The following is a 19,802-nucleotide window of genomic DNA, read 5'->3' as shown; positions in this document are numbered from 1 at the left end:
AGTTCAGGGTCGTCCTTGGCTACACAGTGAGTTTGAGGTCAGTCCGGGCTATGTTAGACTCTGTGCAAAAACAAACAAACAAACAAACAAAAACAAACAAAAAAAAACGGAAGCAAGGTAATGTTTGTGGTGGACACAGGTTTTTGAATAGGCAATTTGAAGCCAGGTGTGAGGAGAGGACGCCAGATTCCAGGCTGAAGGACATCCATATCCTAGGGACAGTGGGGTAGGCAGCAGAGGCCACATGGCCCAGTCTGAGACTAAGTTTGATCCTGGAGCCCTGGGAAGGAATTGGGAATTTCTCTACAACTGGAGCTACTAGCTCCTGTAGGCTCCACTCTGGGGTCTCAAACCAAGCTTTCAGCTAAAAGGAAACCCCAGAGGTGGCTTTGCTTTCTAAGCTACCCCAGGGACCTCAACCTCACCCCACAAACCCCAACTGATAAATCAATCTCTGCCATCACCCCACCCAGCCAAGACCATGATAGCAAATGCCACTTTCAAAGTTCCCTTACATCATAAGCCCCTCCTCAACTAAATGAGAGTTCCTACCACTGAGGTAAGTTCTCACTGAGGTAAGTTACCACTGAGGTAAGGTGAGAGTTCTCGACCACTGACTGCCACCACCAGCTTATCTCCCACAACCTGCTGTCCCACAGGCTGGGAATCCAGGAATGACCACTGAGCTTAGTTTAGTGGGTAAGAGAGACACACAATGAACCCCTTACACCTCACCCCTTCCTCTGCTTGCCTCTGCTGATGCCACACCGGAGGCAGGAACAGCTAAGGGCTTATTCTCATTCTGCAGAGAGCCACAAAACTGGGCAAACGGAAATGGATCGAGTGTCTAGTGTCAGATGCTTGGACACATCACGTCCCAACGTGTACTGAAAGGACAGAAGAGCAAGGCGAGGAAGGACATGGTGACTGAGGGCTACTCTAGCTTTCTGCCCAGTCAATTCCAGGACAAGGACACTAATGGAGACCCAGATATGGCCCAGCAGCTGTGCTAAGTGGGGCAGAAACACGGCAGGCTCCAGGTAGGCTGCGGGAGGCTGGCAGTTTTAGGCCAGCGTCCTGGAGGGGAGCTATATGTAGAAAGAGCCCTCTGCACGAGGTCCTGAGCACTGTATGAGCACGCCGTGTGTGTGTGTGTGTGTGTGTGTGTGTGTGTGTGTGTACATGGTGACACTGCATGATCTGAGATAGCAGAATGAATGGGCAGCTGTCAGCTTTGAGGGTCTCAGAGTTCACACAAACCACAGGTGGTTGAAGTAGCCCTTGCCAGAACACACCAACCTCAGACAAGAAGCCCTCAGGAGAGGCTGCAGGTAGCTATTCCCTCTCGGAGGGGCTGGAGTCAAGACTGGTCTAGCCTACACTACAGACCTTCAAGCAAGGCTAGAAAAAGCTCATCTGCAAGCAAGTCACTTGTCAACCTGAAGTCTGGCACTCTTTAAAGAAGCAAACAATAACCACCCCCCAAAAAATTTTTTTGAGACAGGGTCTCACTCTGTAGCTCAGGCTGACCTGGAACTCACTATGTGGGCCAGGCTGTCTTTGAACTCATAGCGCTCCCCACCCCCATCACTGTCTCCAGGTCCAAGGGTGCTGGGATTAGAGGTTTATACCACACCAGACAAATTCATACCTTTTAAGTGATCTCTAACTTTGTTGTTGATGTCATGACTCTACAATCTGTCCATGAAGTTCTAGGTTAGGGCTGGGGGTTGAGCTCAGTGGTGGCACCCTTGTAGAACCCAGGCCTTAGGGTTCTATCCCCAGTATCCCCAAAACAATACAGAACAAGTCCCACTAGCACTGGGCTGGAGAGATGGCTCAGATGTTAAGAGCACTTACTGCTCTTACAAAAGGCCTGAGTCCAATTCCCAGCACTGGAGACCAGTGGCTCACAAATGCCTGTAACTCTAGCTCCTAGGGACAGAAGTCATCTTCTAGATTCTGCAATACGTGCTCTCACGTATGCATGCCCACATACAGATGCAGATACACACAGTTAAAAATAAATCTTAAATATACACATACATGCACACACATGCACATGCATGCGCAACCGTGCATACACACACACACACACAGGCATGCACACAGGCACATGCACCCCCACACACACATCCCGAGTTGCACTGAGTTGTACTTTGTCTCTCACTGAGTCACCACAGCTATCCTGCATGCAGGGAGCCACACCCACAAGTCCACTGTGGTATCAGCATCATCTACTGAAATGCTGCTGTGTGCCAGGCACGGACTAGAGGACTCACACACATCAGTTCAGCCCCATTCTTAAGCCTGTAAGAGGCCATCACTCCTACTTTACAGATAAAGAAACTGAGGTACAAAATAATGATGCCACCTGCCCCAGGTCAGTGCTCAGATTTGAGTCCATTCCTGTTGCTAATGGGTGCCTGTTTCTGGTACAAATATGGCCACACTCCTCATATCAAGGGGGCACTTAAGTCCCACCTCTGGGAAGATTAAAAGCACCCATGGTGGCTACAGTACACAGAGACGCCTGTCATAGATGAGGGGAGAGGATTCAAAGGAGACCGACTGGAAGAGCAGTATCAGTTGCCTGGGCCCAGTGTCACCCATAAACCAGGGAAAGGAGGATACGGCAACAGATGTGTCTCCTACCTTGACAGACTCAGGACTCGTGACGATGACTGAGGTTTTGTGGAAGACATTGACTCTCACAACAGGACCATACTTCTTAGCCCTGGTGAACCAAAGTGATTGTCAATTCCCTCTAAGCACAAATTCCATCATTCCTGACTCAGTGGGGTCTCACTGTCAGGAGGAATAGCAGAAACATCCCATTCCAAGAGACACTCAGCCCCAGTCAGAGAGCTTCTTCTGGGGCCCAGGAGACCTGGGATGGGAGTTGGGATTGGGGTCTTTTCTCTGTTGTCAACTTATTGTTAAGTCAGGACCCCCTTTAGATCTTTTTCCACATCCATTAAACAAGAGTTGAAATACCATCCTCTGTCCACAAAGGCAGGTGCCATGAATGAAGCAATATCAGACATTCGGAAGTGTTTTGAAAGGCAGAAAATAACACCCCAAATAGTATCTGTTACCTGCACTCCAAGCCAGTTTGCAGAAGAGGAAACTGAGGCCCAGAGATTCTAACAGCTGTTCTAAGGCTCCTTGGTGGTCAGCAGAAACTCGTGGCTTCATACATCCCTATCTGCCTCTATGCTCAGGGCAGCCGCTAAGGTAGGAGCGACCTGGGTAAGGTCGGTGCTGGACGTGCCCAGCTGGGAGGAACCGAGTTACCTGGGAGGAGGCACAGGGAGTGCCTTGGGGCAGGGTAGGCAGACTGAGAGTTTCTGAGGAAGGAGATTAGACAGAATGGGGTTCCTGCTCAGGAACCCAGGGTAAAAACAAGAGATAAGTTGGGGCTCACCAATCCAAAAACACGTCTTGGAGCACCCGGCCACAAGCTTCGTCCTTTTTCCAAAAGTAGGGGAGATGTCCAAGAAGGAAGCTAGAAGAAAGGGGGACATCAGGCTGGGAAGCGGTCACCCTCAAGGGTGCCCTTCCCCTCAGGACCAGGAGAGGTGGTCTTGGGAACTGAGGCTGAGAGAGGTGCTGGCTTGAGGGTTCCAGGCCCAAGATGCTGACGGTGCAAAGCCTGGTCCAATGGGTACCAAAGGCTTCCTTAGAGAGTAGTCTTACCTCAGTCCCTTCGGTCAGAGGTTCATGGCTGACACTGAGGAAGGACGCAGTGGCTTCAGACACTCATGTGACATTTGCCATGTGCCAAACCCCATGAGGATCCCCAACATCACCTGGTTAGGTTTCACACCACCATTACCATCATCATTTATAGGTCAGATGGAAACAGAGTGGTGAGGCCATTTGCAGGCATCAGGCAGAGCCCCACAGCTTCTCCTCAGGGGACAGGACACAGGACATGCAGGAGCAACAGATCACAAGCACACCTGCTCGCTGTCACCTTGTGGGCATGTGTATCATCTTATTCTCTTTGCTTTGCAGCCTCTTGAAGAAGGTGGCAGTGAAATTACAACGGAAATATTTGTTCTAGATCACAGAACCCAGGGACAGACCAAAAGAAGACAAGTAAATAAGACGCCAGAGAATCCGGTGACACAGAAAAACAACCAGGCTAGGATGTGACTCCGTTGGTAGAGTGATTGCCTAACATGCGTGAAGCCCTGGGTCCCGTCCCAAGAATCACATAAACTAGGTGTGGTGGTGCACATCTGTAATCCCAGGACTCAGGATGATGTGGTGGAGGCAGGAGGATCGGAAGTCAGGTCATCCTCAGTTACACAAAGTTTGGAGCCAATCTAGGCTAGAAATTTGAGATGGGATGGTGATGGATAAACAGAATGATAGAGTAACAGGGACAGGTATTGGGGGGTGACATTTAATACAGATAAAGGACACCCCTTTACAGGCTCAATGAGGGATTGAGAGATAGCTCAGTTGTTAAAGAAATCGCCATGCAAGCATGAAGGTCCGAGTTTTAATTCCAAGAACCAATGTTTAAAGAAAGAAAAAAGTCATGGCAGACTGCCCTGTGATCCCCATGCTGAGGAGACGAGGCTCACAGGCTGCTGGTGTGGCCAAACTGGTGAGCTGTGGGTTTAGTTAGAAAAGACGTCTCAAGAAGTAAGGCATAAAGTGTTGAAGAAGACCTCCGGCATCTCTGTCCTCTACACACATCCACATGTATACACTACACACACACACACACACACACACACACACACAGAGGTGGTTTGTGAGCTAGATACACATCTGTGAGAGATTTGGCCACCACATATGACATTCTGGACATCTCTGGACACCAGAAAGAACATTCCAGACAATGGGAAGAGAGGGTACGATAGCCCTGAGGTATGTGCTTGGGTAGCAGAAAGATGCACATGCTGAAGAGAAAGCGGTACAAGGGGGGTCACCAAGGTGGGAGGATGGATACCGGAAGACACTGTGCACTTTGACCTCAGTGAGGTGTGGGACGCTGGTAGGTTTTAAGCAAAGCACAGAGAGGATATGACTTGGTCCTAAGTGGATCCTTTTTATAGCCATACTGGAAGTAAAGGCAGGTCAAGGTGCGGAGAGAAATCAGAGGCGGCAGCCAGTGGAGACGAGACACAAAGAGTAACAGGCAGGCAGGGTGACAGGATACAGACAGAACTGGGCTGCGGGGCTGAGGATCGGCAGGAGGGTTCAGGTCGGAGGCCACTGGCCTCTGGTTCTACCTAAAGGAGGAACTCTATCAATGACCTTGCTTCCTCAAACTGTGGGACAGCTGTGGGACATGTGCTCCACACACGCACCAAGAGTTACAAAGAAAGTTGTGCCTCAGTTTCCCGGAGATTCCTCACTTTTGGCTTAACTTCTTTCTCTCTCAACATTTGACAACCTGGGGTGACCTGATCCCATGAGCTACAAGTTGTTGCAGGACCAACAACCTGAGGCAGGCAGATAAATCAGAAGCATGGCTTTGGATCTGCTAATTTGTGCCATCCAAGGAACAAAAAAAATAAGGGGGGCTTATAGCAGTAGTTCTCAACCTGTAGGTGGCAACCCTCCCTCACAAGGGTTGCATATCAGATATCCTGCATATTAGATAGTTATGTTAAGAGTCATAACAGACCTGGGGGATGGTGACATATGCCTTTAATCCTAGTACTGGATCTCTGAATTTGAGGCCAGCCTGATCAACAAAGTTCTAGGACAGCTAAGGCTACACAGAGAAGCCCCATCTTAAAGCAAACAAGCAAGATTCATAACAATAGCAAAGTAACAGTTATAAAGTAGCAACAAAAGTAATTTTATGGTTTGGGGGGGGTCATTCCAACAGGAGGAACTGCATTAAAGGGTCTCCGTGTTAGGATGGTTGAGAACCACTGGCTTATAAGATAGGAAGCAGAGACAACATATAGAGTCCAGAGAAGAACCTTTGCTGAAACACAAGACTGAAAGTTCACAGGAAGGTGCTATGTTCCAGCCAGTATCCAGACGAAGCCACGGGGATGCAGGGAAACAAGAGGACCCAAGGGCTGGAACATCATGACAAGATCACAAAGGAAAAACAGCAACTAGGAGTGTGAATCCACACTGCTAGGTAGGAGGCAGAAAGGGGTGAGCACAGGAGATGCCCCAGTCTTCGGGCCAGGGGTGGGCATTAGGGCAGGGTGGGCACCTGGGGCTGGCATTGGGTTCAGCAACATGGGTAGAGAGGCATCGGCCAAGGCTGAATGGGAGTGAGTTCAAGAGCTGGTGGGAGACTGGAGGCCATAGCAGGGTCTCCAGAGGGCTTGCTGTGAGGGACAGAAGCTGGGGGTGAAGAGAGGGTGGAGAGACGGGCTTTTCAAGATGGAGATTGGTGTGTCGTGTTATATACAGATGGGGCAGACACAGAAGAAAACTGGCAGTATAGGCAGGAAGGAGGTGCCGCTGGGACAGGGACACTGAGCCAGTGGACAGACTTGCTTTGACCAAGGCACCAGTGGACACCGGCAGGAGCAGCTAGGAGGTGCCCTGGGGGCTGTGAGGCAAGGGTGGGCAGCTATGGTAGCAGAAGCCAGGGCAGGAATTTCTCCCCGGTTGCTCTACTTGCTGGGGGGAGTGGGAGGCGAGAATAAAAGCTGAGCATGCGATTGGAGGGGGAGGCACGGCTGAGAGAAGGCAAGGATGCCGCCTGGAGAGGGGGTGGGTGAATGTACTGCAGCAGGAAGTGGAGGGCAACTGAGGTCACTCCTCGAGAGGGACCTTGGAAAAAGGTGAGATGCAGACGCCACATACATCCATAGGCTGACTTTCCAGAATCATATGTTCCTCACTCCTAAAACTATACAAACTGAGGTGGATGTTCTCAACTGAGTCACCTCTCTCATGTTGGGTCCTCTTTTCTCTCCTGAATATGTCTGCCTCAAAGGTCCGCATCTGGGTCAATTACAAACTAGAAGGCCAGAGGAAGAAGGAACTAAGGGCTTTTCCCTCTGGCTCCAGCAGGGGGCACAAGGGAGAAAACAAGCAGGAAGATCAGGTCCTGGATCTAGGAAGGTAAAACTGTTAAGGTGAACATTAGAAACACCCCCCCACACACACACACACACACAAACACAGAAGCCACTTGTCATAGTGCTGGTGATAGACTGAATATGACAGGGCAGTACAGCTCAGAACATCCGCGCTCCCAAAAAAGGGGAAGTGCCTGCCTGGGGGGGGGGGGGTCCAAGGATTCTATGGACTTAGGTTACAAAAGATCAGGGACCACCTAGAAAGCCTACTTACTGTAAGGCCACAAGAGAGATGTCCCCACAGTGGTTGAGAAGCAGGCGATCCACGCAGGTTTGTGCAGGTAAGAACCACATGTGTGTCTTTTTTTTTTTTTTGGTTTTTCGAGACAGGGTTTCTCTGTGTAGCCCTGGCTGTCCTGGAACTCACTCTGTAGACTAGGCTGGCCTCAAACTCAGAAATCCGCCTGCCTCTGCCTCCCAAGTGCTGGGATTAAAGGCGTGCGCCACCACTGCCTGGCCACATGCGTGTCTTATGCCAGAGGTACTGAATGCTCAGCTGGGAACGGAAAGTTCACTGGATGGTGACATAGAACAGGACTGGGAGTGGGGCTCTCCCATGACTAAGCCCTGTCTGTGCTTTGTAGAATAGTCCCCATCCTAGACAACTCATGAACCAGCAATTCTGAGTAGGAAGAAAAAGCTAACAGTGCCTCCATCAGACCACCTGGGAGACAATGTCAAGATATCTATCCCAAAAATTAATTTAAAAACTAGGTTAAAGAAGACCCTTTGTCATCAAGTTGTATCCGCTGCACAGTACCAGGAGAGCAGGGGCTGATGCTGCACAGTACCAGGAGAGCAGGGGCTGATGCTGCACAGTACCAGGAGAGCAGGGGCTGATGCTGCACAGTACCAGGAGAGCAGGGGCTGATGCTACACAGTACCAGGAGAGCAGGGGCTGATGCTGCACGGTACCAGGAGAGCAGGGGCTGATGTTGCACGGTACCAGGAGAGCAGGGGCTGATGCTGCACAGTACCAGGAGAGCAGGGGCTGATGAGGTTTACAGCAGAGACAGAGAAAGTGTTTTCGTAGATCAGAATGTAGGGCCCGAGCTTTCAGCTACACAGATCAATGCAGTACAATGCTGTACTTAAGGCAGAGAAGGCACATTGGGGGAGGGCCTCCTGCAGAGTAAGGAGGATGGAGGGCAGAGTGGGGTGCAGCAGCTGCCTCTTGCAGGCAAAGGGCTCCTTGCTCGCAAGCTGGCACAGCCCTAGAACATGGAAGGAACTGATGCTGTTACATAGGTTTCCTATCAACCACAGGGTGGCCAGTCACAGTTTATGGGTCCAGGCTCTGAATGCCAGGGCCTCTTATTTGTGCTAGAAGATGTTCCAGAACTTTCGTTTAGTTGTTTCGTATTTGACCACCAATCCAGTTTGAATCCAAATCTTTGGATTGATGTATTGTTCAGTTCACCTACTAAAGAATCCGGACCAGTATGGTCAGCCTTCTCCTCACACTGCTCTCCCCTAAGCACACCTGGAAGTCACAGGTAGACTCTGGTGTAAGAGACAGAGAGAACGACAACACAGAACAGACAGACTCAGATTGTTCTGGGTAGGGTTGTTTTTGTTTGGTTTTGTCAACCTAACACAGTGAGGTCATCTGAGAGGAAGGAACCTCAAATGAGAAAACTCCTCCGACAAAGTGGCCTATAGGCACTCTGTTTGTGGGGGCATTTTCCTGATTAGTGATTGATATGGGAGGACCCAGCCCACTGTGGGTGGCGCCATCCTTATGCTGGTGGTTCTGGGCTGTATAAGAAAGCAGGCTGAGTGGGCTATGGGAAGCAAGCCAGTAAGCAGCACCCTCCATGGCCTCTGCTTCAATTCCCATTTCCAGGTCCCTGCTTCCAAGTTTCTGCCTTGATTTTCCCAGATGATGAACTGTAACCTGTAAAGTGAAGTGAACCCCTTTCTCCCCCAAATTTCCTTTGGTCATGGTGTTTTATCACAACAGTAGAAGCAAACTAAGACAGACAGCCCTTGGAAACATTGTGCTAAGTGCAAAAAGGCAGACACAAAAGGCTCTAGGTTGTAAGTCTCCATTCAAATGAGATGTCTACTACAGGCCATCCATAGAGACAGACTCAGACCAGTTCTAGGGATGCCGGGACAGGCAGACAGGGCGCGCTTGACAATGAATACAGGATTTCTTCTTGAGGGTGAAAGAATTGTTCTAGAATTACTGATGATGGTTATGCAACTCTGTAGCTCGGCAAAACACTTTCAAAGGGCAGATTTTTAAAGTATGCACGTTGTATCTTTTTCTTTCTTTCTTAAGAGAGAGTGACTAGAGTTCAGTCCTGCCTTCTCCAGATGCCAGTCCAAACAGGTCTGAAAGGCCCAAAGCCCCTAGGTTTAGGAGAAGACAGTGTCAGAACAACAGAAGCTTGCTCATTTCTGAGCTGTGGATGGATGGCTTGGGAACCGAACCCAGAAATCCCACCATCCAACTTGAAATCTGTACATGTGCCAGATTCTGCTGGGAGAGACATCAAGGCTCCCACAGTGAACAAGACAGACACTTAACAAGAGGTGGCACGGTGACTTAAGGAGCTATAAGAGGACTATACTTTCAGAGGTCCAACAGAAGGGCCCCCTCCCTAAGGAGTTAGCATTCCTAGTCAAACCATGTAGGCCTGAGGAAGGCTTGTTTAGGAGGAGTGAAAGCTGTAAGTTAAAGGGGTCCAAGGGAAACCCCCAAGGTCAAAAAGAGGGCACAAGGAAGGTAGGGACATAACGGGGAGAAGAGTGGCCTCCCTGTGTCTCCAGCCATAGGGGTCACTCGGGTTCACAAACAGGAATTCAGGCTGCCGTGATGGAGATGGTACCTTCCAGAATGTTCGTGTCCAGAGATCTTTTAAAAATGTGTCTAATACCATTGTTTATTTATTCATTCAACAGATATTTATTGAGCAAGTAAGTGCAACATACCAGGCCCTGGAGATACACAAGGAAACCCAACGTCTCTGCCTTTCTTGGGCTCACATTCTGGCATGGGGGCAGTCAACAGGTGGAAGGAAGGTGACTTCAGGGGTACTAGCCTTATAAACTACCCAGGGTGGGGTGGACTTCACACAGAACAATTGGAACAGCCTGTTTGATATGAGACCAAGAAGATACCACCCACAGGCCAGAGAAGGGGAATAAGGAGATCCAATGGAGAGATGTGGGGAACAGTCAGGCTTGGAGCAACCATAAGTATGCAAAGGAGGCAAGAGGCGACAGGTATCAAGTTGCCTGTGAACTCAGTATCAGCTTGTTAGCTATGCAGTATGGTTCATGTGAAACTGGATTTTTCAATTCTAAAGTCATAGGAAGCTCTTGGGACACTGCCATAACACATCGACTCTAAGTGTCAAAAAGCTTTTGCCAGGCATAGTGGCACATGCCTTTAATCCTAGCACTGGGGAGGCAGAGACAGGTGGATTTCTCTGTGAGTCTGAGGCCAGTCTGGTCTATAGTGAGTTCCAGAACATCCAAGGCTTTGAAGAGAGACCTTGTCTCCAAAAGGGGGGGGGGGAGCAAAGGAAAGGAAAGAGAAAGAAAAAAAAAGAAAAGAAAAGAAAGAAAAAAGAAGAGAAAAAGAAAGGTCAGCTTTTGATGGGAGCCAATGGTAAAGTGACCAAAAACAGAATGAAAATATGGAGGACAAATGGAATGTCCCAGGACAGAAACACAGACACAGAGAAATGTGCCCAAAGTACAGTGTTCTGTATTTGGACAGGTTGTCCCTGTCCAAACCCTAAAGTTAGCAGCGTCCACTTTGAAAGCACGCTGACCCGGGTTTAAATCTATGCTTACCAACTGTGTGACCTTGGCAGGTGACTTCGCCTCGTGCGCCTCAGTCTGCAGGTCTGAACGATGGGGTAACAGCAGTGCTTACCTGACAGAACTGTCGCTGCCGACACATTTGTGCGGCCCAGCCAAGCGCGGTGGGCGCCCAGCTGCTGCTGCGGCTGTGAGTAATTTGTTACTAAGAATAGTTAGCGCCCCTCTCCGGGCCTGCGTCTCCGAGCTGGCCGTGCGTACAAGACGAGGTTGGACCCCCGTCCTGGGCGCTGGCTCGGACTCGGTCCCCAGACCCCGCGATCGAGCGCCCCAGCCAGGCCCCCGCCCCCACCTCCCGCTCACCTGGGCCGCGGCGGCCCGGGGATGTGCTCATAGCGGCTGCGAGCGCGATGCACGAAGGTGCAGCAGAGGCCGAAGGCGAGCAGGACGGCGCTGCCGAGCAGCAGCAGCCCGGGGCTCATGGCTCCGGGCCCGGCCGGGTCGGCGCCGGGTGCCGAGGGGGCCGGAGGCCGCGACCGACTAGCTGTCAGCGCTGCGCGCCGCCTCGGCCCCAGGCCCCGCGCTCACCAGCACCGCCCCCGCCGCTCGGCTCCGCCCCCGCCGGCTCGACCCCGCCCCGGGCACGCGGACCCGCCAACCACGTCTCCGCCTCCGGCTCCAGCTCTCAGGACCCGCCCCCGCACAGCCACGCCCTCTTTGATGCCCCGCCCCAGCTGCCACGCCGTTCCCGCCCAGAGCAAGAAGTATCCACCAATCACAACCTCGCTTTCGGCTCAGACTCCGAGGCCCCGCCCCTTCTGCACTCCCTTGGGTTCTGACTCCGCCCCGAAATCGGCCCCGCCCAGAACGCGTTGTCCTGGCAACCTCGCTTCCTGGGCGCAAGCTGCCCAAGCGGCGGCGCAAATCCAGTCCGCTGGCTCCGCCCCTTTGGCCTCTCCAAAAGCCTCTCCGCGTGCAGTGCCGGGCCTCCTTCCTTTCCCGTGTAAACCTTCTGGCTACCCTGTCCCAGCCCTCCAGTCTCCGTCTTACGCTGACTGTTCTCAAACATCTCCCTGGAACCTTAGCGCCCCAAAGTTAGTCAATCCCAAAGGTCCTCGCGCTGCGCCTTCATTGCAGGTCGGTGCAAGCCGTCCGCCCGCCCGCCGTGTGCCAGCGTCCGCCCGGAGGCGGCGGACAAGATCCTAGCAGGATGCAGTAGTCCCTAGGCCCGGGAAAACGCTAATCCTGAGTATGGGTGATGGTCCTAAGGAATGTGCTGGGATGTGCTCCTCCTTCTCACTCGGTGGGAGCGCGAAGTACGCCTCAGGCGTCTCACTTCCGAGTTTCAGTTCCCGTGGGGGACGCTCAGTTAGGCCTGCAGTGCATGGGAGGACCAGATGTGCGCTCTCCTTGACTAGATAAAAAGCCTCGGGATTGGGGAGTAGGGCGTTCTAAGACCGCAAGAGAAGCTAGAATTCCGACTACTCCACCTTGGGTAGGTCCTGGAGGGGTCTGAAGATAGGAAAACAGGAAAAAAGTGTGGACGGTGTGCCCACATTTCCGGGTCAGACCCCGGGAGGGACATAGCAGGGGATCCGTGAGCTGCAGGGTGACCGGGAGAGGTTTAGGAGCTGTGCTTGATTTCGGTCTGGAGAGGCCACCTCGGCCTGAGCAAGACGGGAAGCCAAGCATCCAACCGGGGACTGGCCTCTCGGTGGCATTGGGGAAATGTGGCTTCCCACCGCGCCCCCGTGTGGTAGCGAGCGGCAGTTGCAGGTGCGCAGGCGAGACCTCTGGTGGCCCTGCTTGGGGGCAGAGAAAGGTCAGCCAATTTAGTTTAGCCAAGTGTGAAAGCTCTTGGATTGGGGGTTGGGGGGCGATGTGAAGGAAGAGCATGAGACTGCGAGCAGGGGTGTAGACTTCTTCCTCTTTTAGGCGAGTTAAAGAGAGTAGACAGAAAAGGACGTGGGGCACCGTGGTGCTCACAGGAGGATCAAAAGTTCTGGGTGTGGTGGTGCACACCTTGAATCTCAGCACTCAGAAGAAAGAGCAGGCCGAGACTATACAGAAACCTTGTCTCAAAAATAAAAAGTTTTAGGCCTTCAGAGTTCAAGGCCAGTCTGGGCAACTTAAGACCCTGTCCTAAAAAAATTTTTTAAAGGGGTAACAATCTAGCTAAGTGGAAAGGTGTATGTTTGTAAATACACGATACAGGGTCCTGGGTTCAGCCTCCAATTTTGGGAGGGTGTGTGCAGAGCAGAGAGGCATGCATGGGCACTTTAGGAGGGTGGTTATGAACCCCCTCCCTGAGCTTAGCAGACATCCTAAGCTATGCGGACTTTACTTTGTGTTCTTTGTCTGTCAGGACTCAGAACAGAGACTCCCTGGATGTAAGGTCAGATTCTGATGGACTCTGGGTCAGTCTGAGATGCCCCACACGGGACAGACTAAGGAAAGGGAAGGCAATAATGTTCTCTGACACGTCAGGCAATGCTAGTGACCTCTGCTCTGCTGGGCCAGCTCACCCCATCATTTCTGTCCCTATTCCTGGCTGGAGTGTGTCAGTGACCTATCCCAGACCCCACATCCACTCTGTTCCTATGCCTGCATCCCCATGATGACCCTAACTAAGTCTCCTGCAGTTAGTTGTGGAATACAAGCTGCTCATCCAGACCCTAGGTCCCAGGGCTGACTGACTGTCCTTTCACTGAGCAGGTGGCCAAATGACCTGCCACCTGACTCTTCCCTGAGGTCTCCACTGGTACCAGCCAATAGGGTAGCTGCAGGACACATGACATTACCACTTGAAAGAGGCATAGCTCAACTTGGGATAAGCACTGTATAAAATATATACCAGATTTTAGAAATTTAACAGCCAGAATATGTGTGAGTGTGTGTGCGTATGTGTGTGTGTGCTAAATATTGTGTGAAATACATACCAGATGTCAGAAATTTAATAGCCAAAATATGTGCAAGTGTGTGTGTGTGAGAGAGAGAGAGAGAGAGAGAGAGAGAGACAGACAGACAGACAGACAGACAGAGAGAAGCATTGTGTGAAATGCATACCAGATTTCAGAAATTTAATAGCCAAAATTTAATAGCAAGTAGAGTGTGTTTGTGTGTGTGACAGAAAAGGGCACCAGGTACTTTCTTGCTAAGACCACCTCTTCCTTTGAGACAGAGTCACTCCCTGAACCTAGGACTCAGATTTTTTTCATCTAGGCTAGAATCCAGCAATGGCCAGCAATCCTGTCTCTGTTCCCTCTTGGAGCTGGGTTCCAGATGTGTACAGTACGCTTGGTGTGTTAGGTGGGCACTGGGATTGTTGTGCAGTAAGAACTCGTAACGGCTGAGCCACCTCTCCAGCCCTGCAGAAGGTCCTCTTAAGTCACTGATACTTTACTGTGCATGTAGCAGAGATGCCCATGCGGTTAGAGATCAAAAAAAGATGGCAGTAGCTGTCAGTTCCTGGCTGCTTCTTATTTTCTGAGACAAGGTCCCTCTTTGGCCTGGAACTAGCCTAGGCTAGCTTGCCAGTGATTTCCCAGGGGTTTGTCAATCTCCAGCTCCCATCTCACCGTGGCTGGGATCTCACGTGTGTACCACCACCCCAGAGAAGTTATTAATATTTTGTCAAGTATTTGTGTATGGGTACCCATGCATATTTATGTGGGTTCTGGGGTCAAAACTTTATCAATAGGGTCATCTCTCCAGCCCTGGTATTTTTATATTGTCTGCATGTTAAAATATTTTGAATATGTTGGATTAAATTAAATATATCAAAATGAAGAGGGACTGGAGAGATTGATCAGCAGTTAAGAGCACTGGCTGGTCTTCTAGAGAGGATCCAGGTTCCATACCCAGTACCTACATGGTGGCTCATAACCATCTGTAACCCCAGTTCCAGGGATTCTGATACCCTCTCTGGCCACAGCAGACACCAGGCACGTGAGTGGTGCATATACATTCATACATGTAAAACACCAATACACATAAAATATATTTTGTTTGTTTATTTGAGACAGGGTTTCTTTGTGTAGTCTTGGCTGCCCTAGAATTCAATCTATAAACCAGGCTGGTCTGGAATTCTAAGATCAGTCTGTCTCCTGAATGCACCATGTCTTAGTCAGGGTTTGTATCCCTGCACAAACATCATGACCAAGAAGCAAGTTGGAGAGGAAAGGGTTTATTCAGCTTACACTTCCACATTGCTGTTCATCACCAAAGAAAGTCAGGACTGGAACTCACAAAGGGCAGGAACCTGGAGGCAGGAGCTGATGCAGAGGCCATGGAGGGATGTTACTTACTGGCTTGCTTCCCCTGGCTTGCTCAGCTTGCTTTCTTATAGAACCCAGGACTACCAGCCCAGGGATGGCACCACCCACAATGGGCCCTCCCATCCTCGATCACGAATTGAGAAAATGCCTTACAGCTGGATCTCCTAGAGGCATTTCCTCAAGGGAGGCTTTTTTTCTCTGTGATAACTCCAGCTTGTGTCAAGTTAACACACAAAAGCAGCCAGTACACACCACAACCACCCAGCTTACAAAATAATATTATACACACAGACAGTGTATATAACTCTAAAGCATGGTTCTTGGGCCAAAGCATTTCTATCATAAAGCAACTCAAATAACAAACTCAGCCCATGCCAGACCTGAGTCAAAACCCAGACAGGGCCCTGCCACTCACATGGTGATTCTGCAAACTACCACTGTAGATGTCCCCTGTGTTAGCTAAGGTTTGCATTGCTATGACAAAACACCATGACCAGAAGCAACTTCGGGAGGAAAGCGTTTATTCAAGCTTACATTTTCTAGTCCCTCACCCAGGGAAGTCAGGGCAAGAGCTCAAATGAGGAACTTGGAGAAACGGACTGATGTAAAGCCCATGGAGGAACACGGCTTACTGGCTTGCTTCCCCGTGGTGGTTTGCTCAGCCTGCTTTCTTATACCATCCAGGATCACCGACCCAAGGATGGCACCACCACAGTGGGCTGGGCCCTAACTTATCAATCATTACTCAAGAAAACACCCCACGGGCTTTCCCATGTACCAGTCTGGTGGGTGTATCTTCTCAACTGAGGTTTTCCCACTTCTCGAATGACTCTAGCTAGTCTTCAACTGACAATAAAAACTAGCCAGGACATCCCTCCATCGGGTGCCATTTTCCAGCAGGAACTATGAGGGGCATGTAGCAAGGGGGGAGCTGGAGGTACAGCTTGAGGAAGGATAAGAATGGGGGAGGCACTAAGAAGTGGGCCTCAGTTCTCCAAAGCCCTGGACATCAATTTACAGCCACTGTGGGGATGGAGAGAGGGATGGTGATGTTGGGGGTGCTGGGGGCCCCATCAGGATGGCATGATCTAACAGCTGAGTTATCTGGCATGCAGCAAGTTCTGCATAAAGGCTAGCTCTCCTCCACGAAGTGGGTGAGAGGTCCAACGACTGAGTTTTCCATTCATGGAATGCACTGGTTACATCTGTAATGCTACCTTGAGTGTGTGTGTGTGTGTGTGTGTGTAAATCCTGTTAATTACCTCCATCTTCCCATAAGGCTCAGAGAAGTTACTGGCTATCCTCAGGTCACACAGCAAAGACTAGAACCCCCACCCCCTTCTGGTTTAATGCGTGCAAGAGGTGGACGCAGGTGTCTTGGGAGTTGAACGTTGAAAGACGCTTCTCAGCCAGTCCTGGTACATCAGGTGCACCTGCCCAACACACAATCCTCCACACCCAACTCTCTCCCTCCTGTCAATGACCACAGTAGGCTGTGTAGACACTCTGTGCCCCTCCAGGAACAGCACTGCAAAGATGTAGCTGACACTGGCTCCCCGGCTGCTCCGCCTTGGGATTGCACAGGTTTGCAGAAAATGATGCTTTCCTCTTTTATCATTTTTCTTAACAGTTCAGTAATTTTTTTTTAATTTCAGAGAACAACCAGACTCCAGAGTTGCAGAGCAACCAGGGTGACCCTCTGCAGCAGTGCTCCACTCTCAGCTGGGATGACCAGCAGCCTGAGCCTGTGCCCGTTGTCCTGCCTGGAACACCACGCAGGCCTGTTCAGATCGGAACTCAGTGCGGATATGACTTTTTCCTGCAAAGCTTGGACCAGGAGCCTCACCCAGAGCCTTGGCCACACTGCCTGACATGGGCCATAACCTCTGTCCCTGCCTGGTGATTCAGTTGTTTCTCTAGCCCCACCCCTATGTGATGCTAAGTACAGCTATCCAGAGCTCCCTCCAGGGACCAGGCACAAAGCCACCGGTGAGGCCCTTCATGTACAAGGACCCCTCTTCCTACAGAGCAAGAGAGAAGCCGCAGGCCCCACCCTCTTTACTCCACCCCTTGCACCCCAGCCCCCAGATGTGTGGGGGTGATAAGAAAGGGGAAAGAAGGGTTTGGAATAGTCAAATTGTTGACACAGCTCTGGTGAGTCGTCTTGGTGGCCGGGCAGGCTACTTAGCCCATGAGCCTGAGCCATCTGAGGATCCCATGGGAGGGGAGGGAAACAGTTGAAGATGAAAGTAGAGCCCCGCCCCCACCCCACCTGGGGACTGAAGAGATCGAATGTGAGCCTATGGGAGCTTCTGTCCCAGGAATAGGTGAGGGTCAGCTTTCAAGGATGGAGGGGACCCAGTATCCTCACCAGGATGCCTGCAGGACTCAGCAAATAGTTTCAGCGGTCCTCCAGGCCCTCTAGTCTGCCTTCCATCGCGAGCGCTTAATTCCTTTCAGCAGCTTGGGTCCCTGGTGGGCAGCAAATGACCACAGGCCCTCTGGTCCTTTGAGATCCTTCTCTGTGGCTCTCAGACTGCCCATTCGTTTCTGCGGTGCCTCGGACTGCTGGGTCACCTGTCACATTCTGGCCGTGTTTCTCAGACCACGATCTTGCTGTTCTGGTGTCTGTCACTCAGCGCTGGCAGAGAAAGGGCTGCCCCCTTCCCTCAGTCTGACATTGTAAAGGCAGCCAGCTTCCCCTACCCGGTGCGGTTCCTGAGCAGTGGCTGCTCTCCGAAGTGCTGACAGGTACGAGCTCTCATCCAACACACACACACACACACACACACACACACCACGCGCGCGCACACACACACACGAGGTCACGTGCAGATGGACCACCTTTTGGGTCCTCCACCCTGGCTCGTGCGTGCTGCACGACTTGCCCGCAAACCCAAGGGGCCACTCGCAGGGTAGCGCCGTCAGGCTACAGGTTCGGGTCTCGGTGGCTGCACTCGACGCCAGCGTCCTCGTCGTGCTTGCAATTGTGCGTGCCCACGCCAGCGTGCGCGCACTCCAGCAGGTTGCGCTCGCTGCCCGCGCAGCGCACATCGTCCAGCAAGATCGGGAGCGCGCGGCCCTCGCCAAACTCCCCGCGCTTGACGGCTCGCACCGCGTGCGCAAAGCCCAGCTGGCGACACACCACTGCTGCTGCCTTGGTGTCCCAGGCGTCGTCGCACACCGTGCCCCAGCGTCCGCCTACGAACACTTCTACGCGGCCGCGGCCGGGGCTCAGGCCAGCCGGCCGTACCAGGCGCACCGAGCCGTTCTGGGGTTCGGGGACCGCGGTACTCGGACGTCCCCGCCGTCGCCCGCCTCCCTTCCGGGACCCTGGTCGCCGGGTGGGCTTTGCGGGCTTTGTGGGTCGCGGGGTGGGCACAGGGGGAGCAACCGTGGGGCGCCTGCGGCGGGGCGCCTTAGTGGGAGCGCGGACTGTGGGGCGCGGAGTGCTCTCTGGCGTCCGGATGAACTCTACAAAGAGGAAAAGCCTGGGATCAGAGGGAACTGGCTGTCCCAGCTAAGCACAGCCCCCAGCTTGTGCCAGCCAAACAGATCCTAAGGGAAAACTGCCTGGTCCAGCTCCACTCAGACCCTAAGATTAGGATGCCTCTTAGGGAGCCAGCTGTGTTTGACTGGTCTTCCTAACCCCTAAGGATGCTAGCCAAAACAATGTCAGGTACTTCTTCAGTCACAGCGAGCCCTGGCTGGCAGGCAGACACTGTGCCGGCACACTGCTGCTGTCTGCCCCAAGCCCTGCCCTGATGAAGTGGGAAGACCCTGAAATTCAGGCACAATAAGGGAGCTGTCTGGACACCTTACGGGAGCTAAGGACTCACTGCTTCCTGCCATCGGTTTTCCATGAGGAAGCAAAAGCCGCAGAGGGGTTGATGCTAGCAATAGCTTCAGAGTGAGTTCCAAGGCAGCCAGGGCTGCACAGAGAAATCTCATCTCAAGGGAGGAAAAAGGAAAAGGAAAAGGAAAAGGAAAAGGAAAAGGAAAAGGAAAAGGAGAGAGAGAGAGAGAGAGAGAGAGAGAGAGAGAGAGAGAGAGATTTGCAAGTCTGCGAGGCACTTTCTCGATTAACGGTTGATTTAAAGGGCCCATCTCACTGTGAGTGGTGCCAACCCTGGTAAGTGGTCCTGGGAGATTATATATATCTCAAGCTGAGCAAGCCATGAGCAAGCAAGCTAGTAAGCAGTGTTCCTCCACGGCCTCTGCTTCAGTTCCTGCCTTCAGGTTCCTGCACTGAATTCCTTCCCTGACTTCTCTCAGTGACAGACTGTGACCTGAGAGTTGTTAAGTGGAAAGGAAGCTTTTGATCCCGGTGTTTTATCAAAGCGATAGAAGCTCGAAGACAGAAGGACTGCTGGATGGATGATAGCAGGATGGATGGATAATGACTAGATAGTGGCTGGCTGGCTGGCTGGATGGATGGATTCATGAATGGTTGGATGATGAGTGGATGAATTCATGTTTGGATTGGTGGATGGATAATGGATGGATGAGTAGGTAGATGGAACATGATGCATGGATTTATGTTTATGAATGGATGGATGGTGGATGGATGCACTGATGCCTGAATGGGTGAGTGGATAGATGGTGATAGGTGGATGGATGGGTGGATGTATGAATGGATGAGTGGATGGATGGATGGATGGATGGATGG

The 19,802-nt window shown here is 51.7% G+C and overlaps 2 protein-coding genes across 3 annotated transcripts in view; both read right to left on the bottom strand.

The window, feature by feature from the left end:
- The window catches only part of LOC114618702 (cholesterol 24-hydroxylase), a 33,755-nt gene extending 16,607 nt beyond the window's left edge, over window positions 1–17,148 (bottom strand). Inside the window, exons 1-3 of one of the 2 annotated variants that reach the window (XM_028764479.1) lie at window positions 15,638–17,148; window positions 3,428–3,508; window positions 2,656–2,737 (exon numbers count right to left, since the gene is read on the bottom strand). Coding sequence is in view for 1 of the 2 variants with exons in the window: in XM_028764478.1 (XP_028620311.1) it covers window positions 2,656–2,737; window positions 3,428–3,508; window positions 11,220–11,338 (282 nt within the window). In the remaining variant the exon portion in view is untranslated. Of the gene's footprint in view, window positions 1–2,655; window positions 2,738–3,427; window positions 3,509–11,219; window positions 11,479–15,637 lie in introns of those variants that run through there. The other variant, XM_028764478.1, reaches the window with a different exon arrangement.
- An 840-nt stretch (window positions 17,149–17,988) lies between these two features.
- The window catches only part of Hhipl1 (HHIP like 1), a 26,317-nt gene continuing 24,503 nt past the window's right edge, over window positions 17,989–19,802 (bottom strand). The window contains exon 9 of the mRNA XM_028764559.1: window positions 17,989–18,607. Coding sequence (XP_028620392.1) covers window positions 18,063–18,607 — 545 coding nt within the window. The 3' untranslated portion in view covers window positions 17,989–18,062. The remainder of the gene's footprint in view (window positions 18,608–19,802) is intronic.

Source organism: Grammomys surdaster, unplaced genomic scaffold, assembly GCF_004785775.1.
Source record: "Grammomys surdaster isolate TR1022 unplaced genomic scaffold, NIH_TR_1.0 144, whole genome shotgun sequence".
NCBI classification, from domain to species: Eukaryota; Metazoa; Chordata; class Mammalia; order Rodentia; family Muridae; genus Grammomys; species Grammomys surdaster.
The sequence above is the reverse complement of the archived record's forward strand: the minus strand, read 5'-3'. Positions and strand labels throughout refer to the sequence as shown.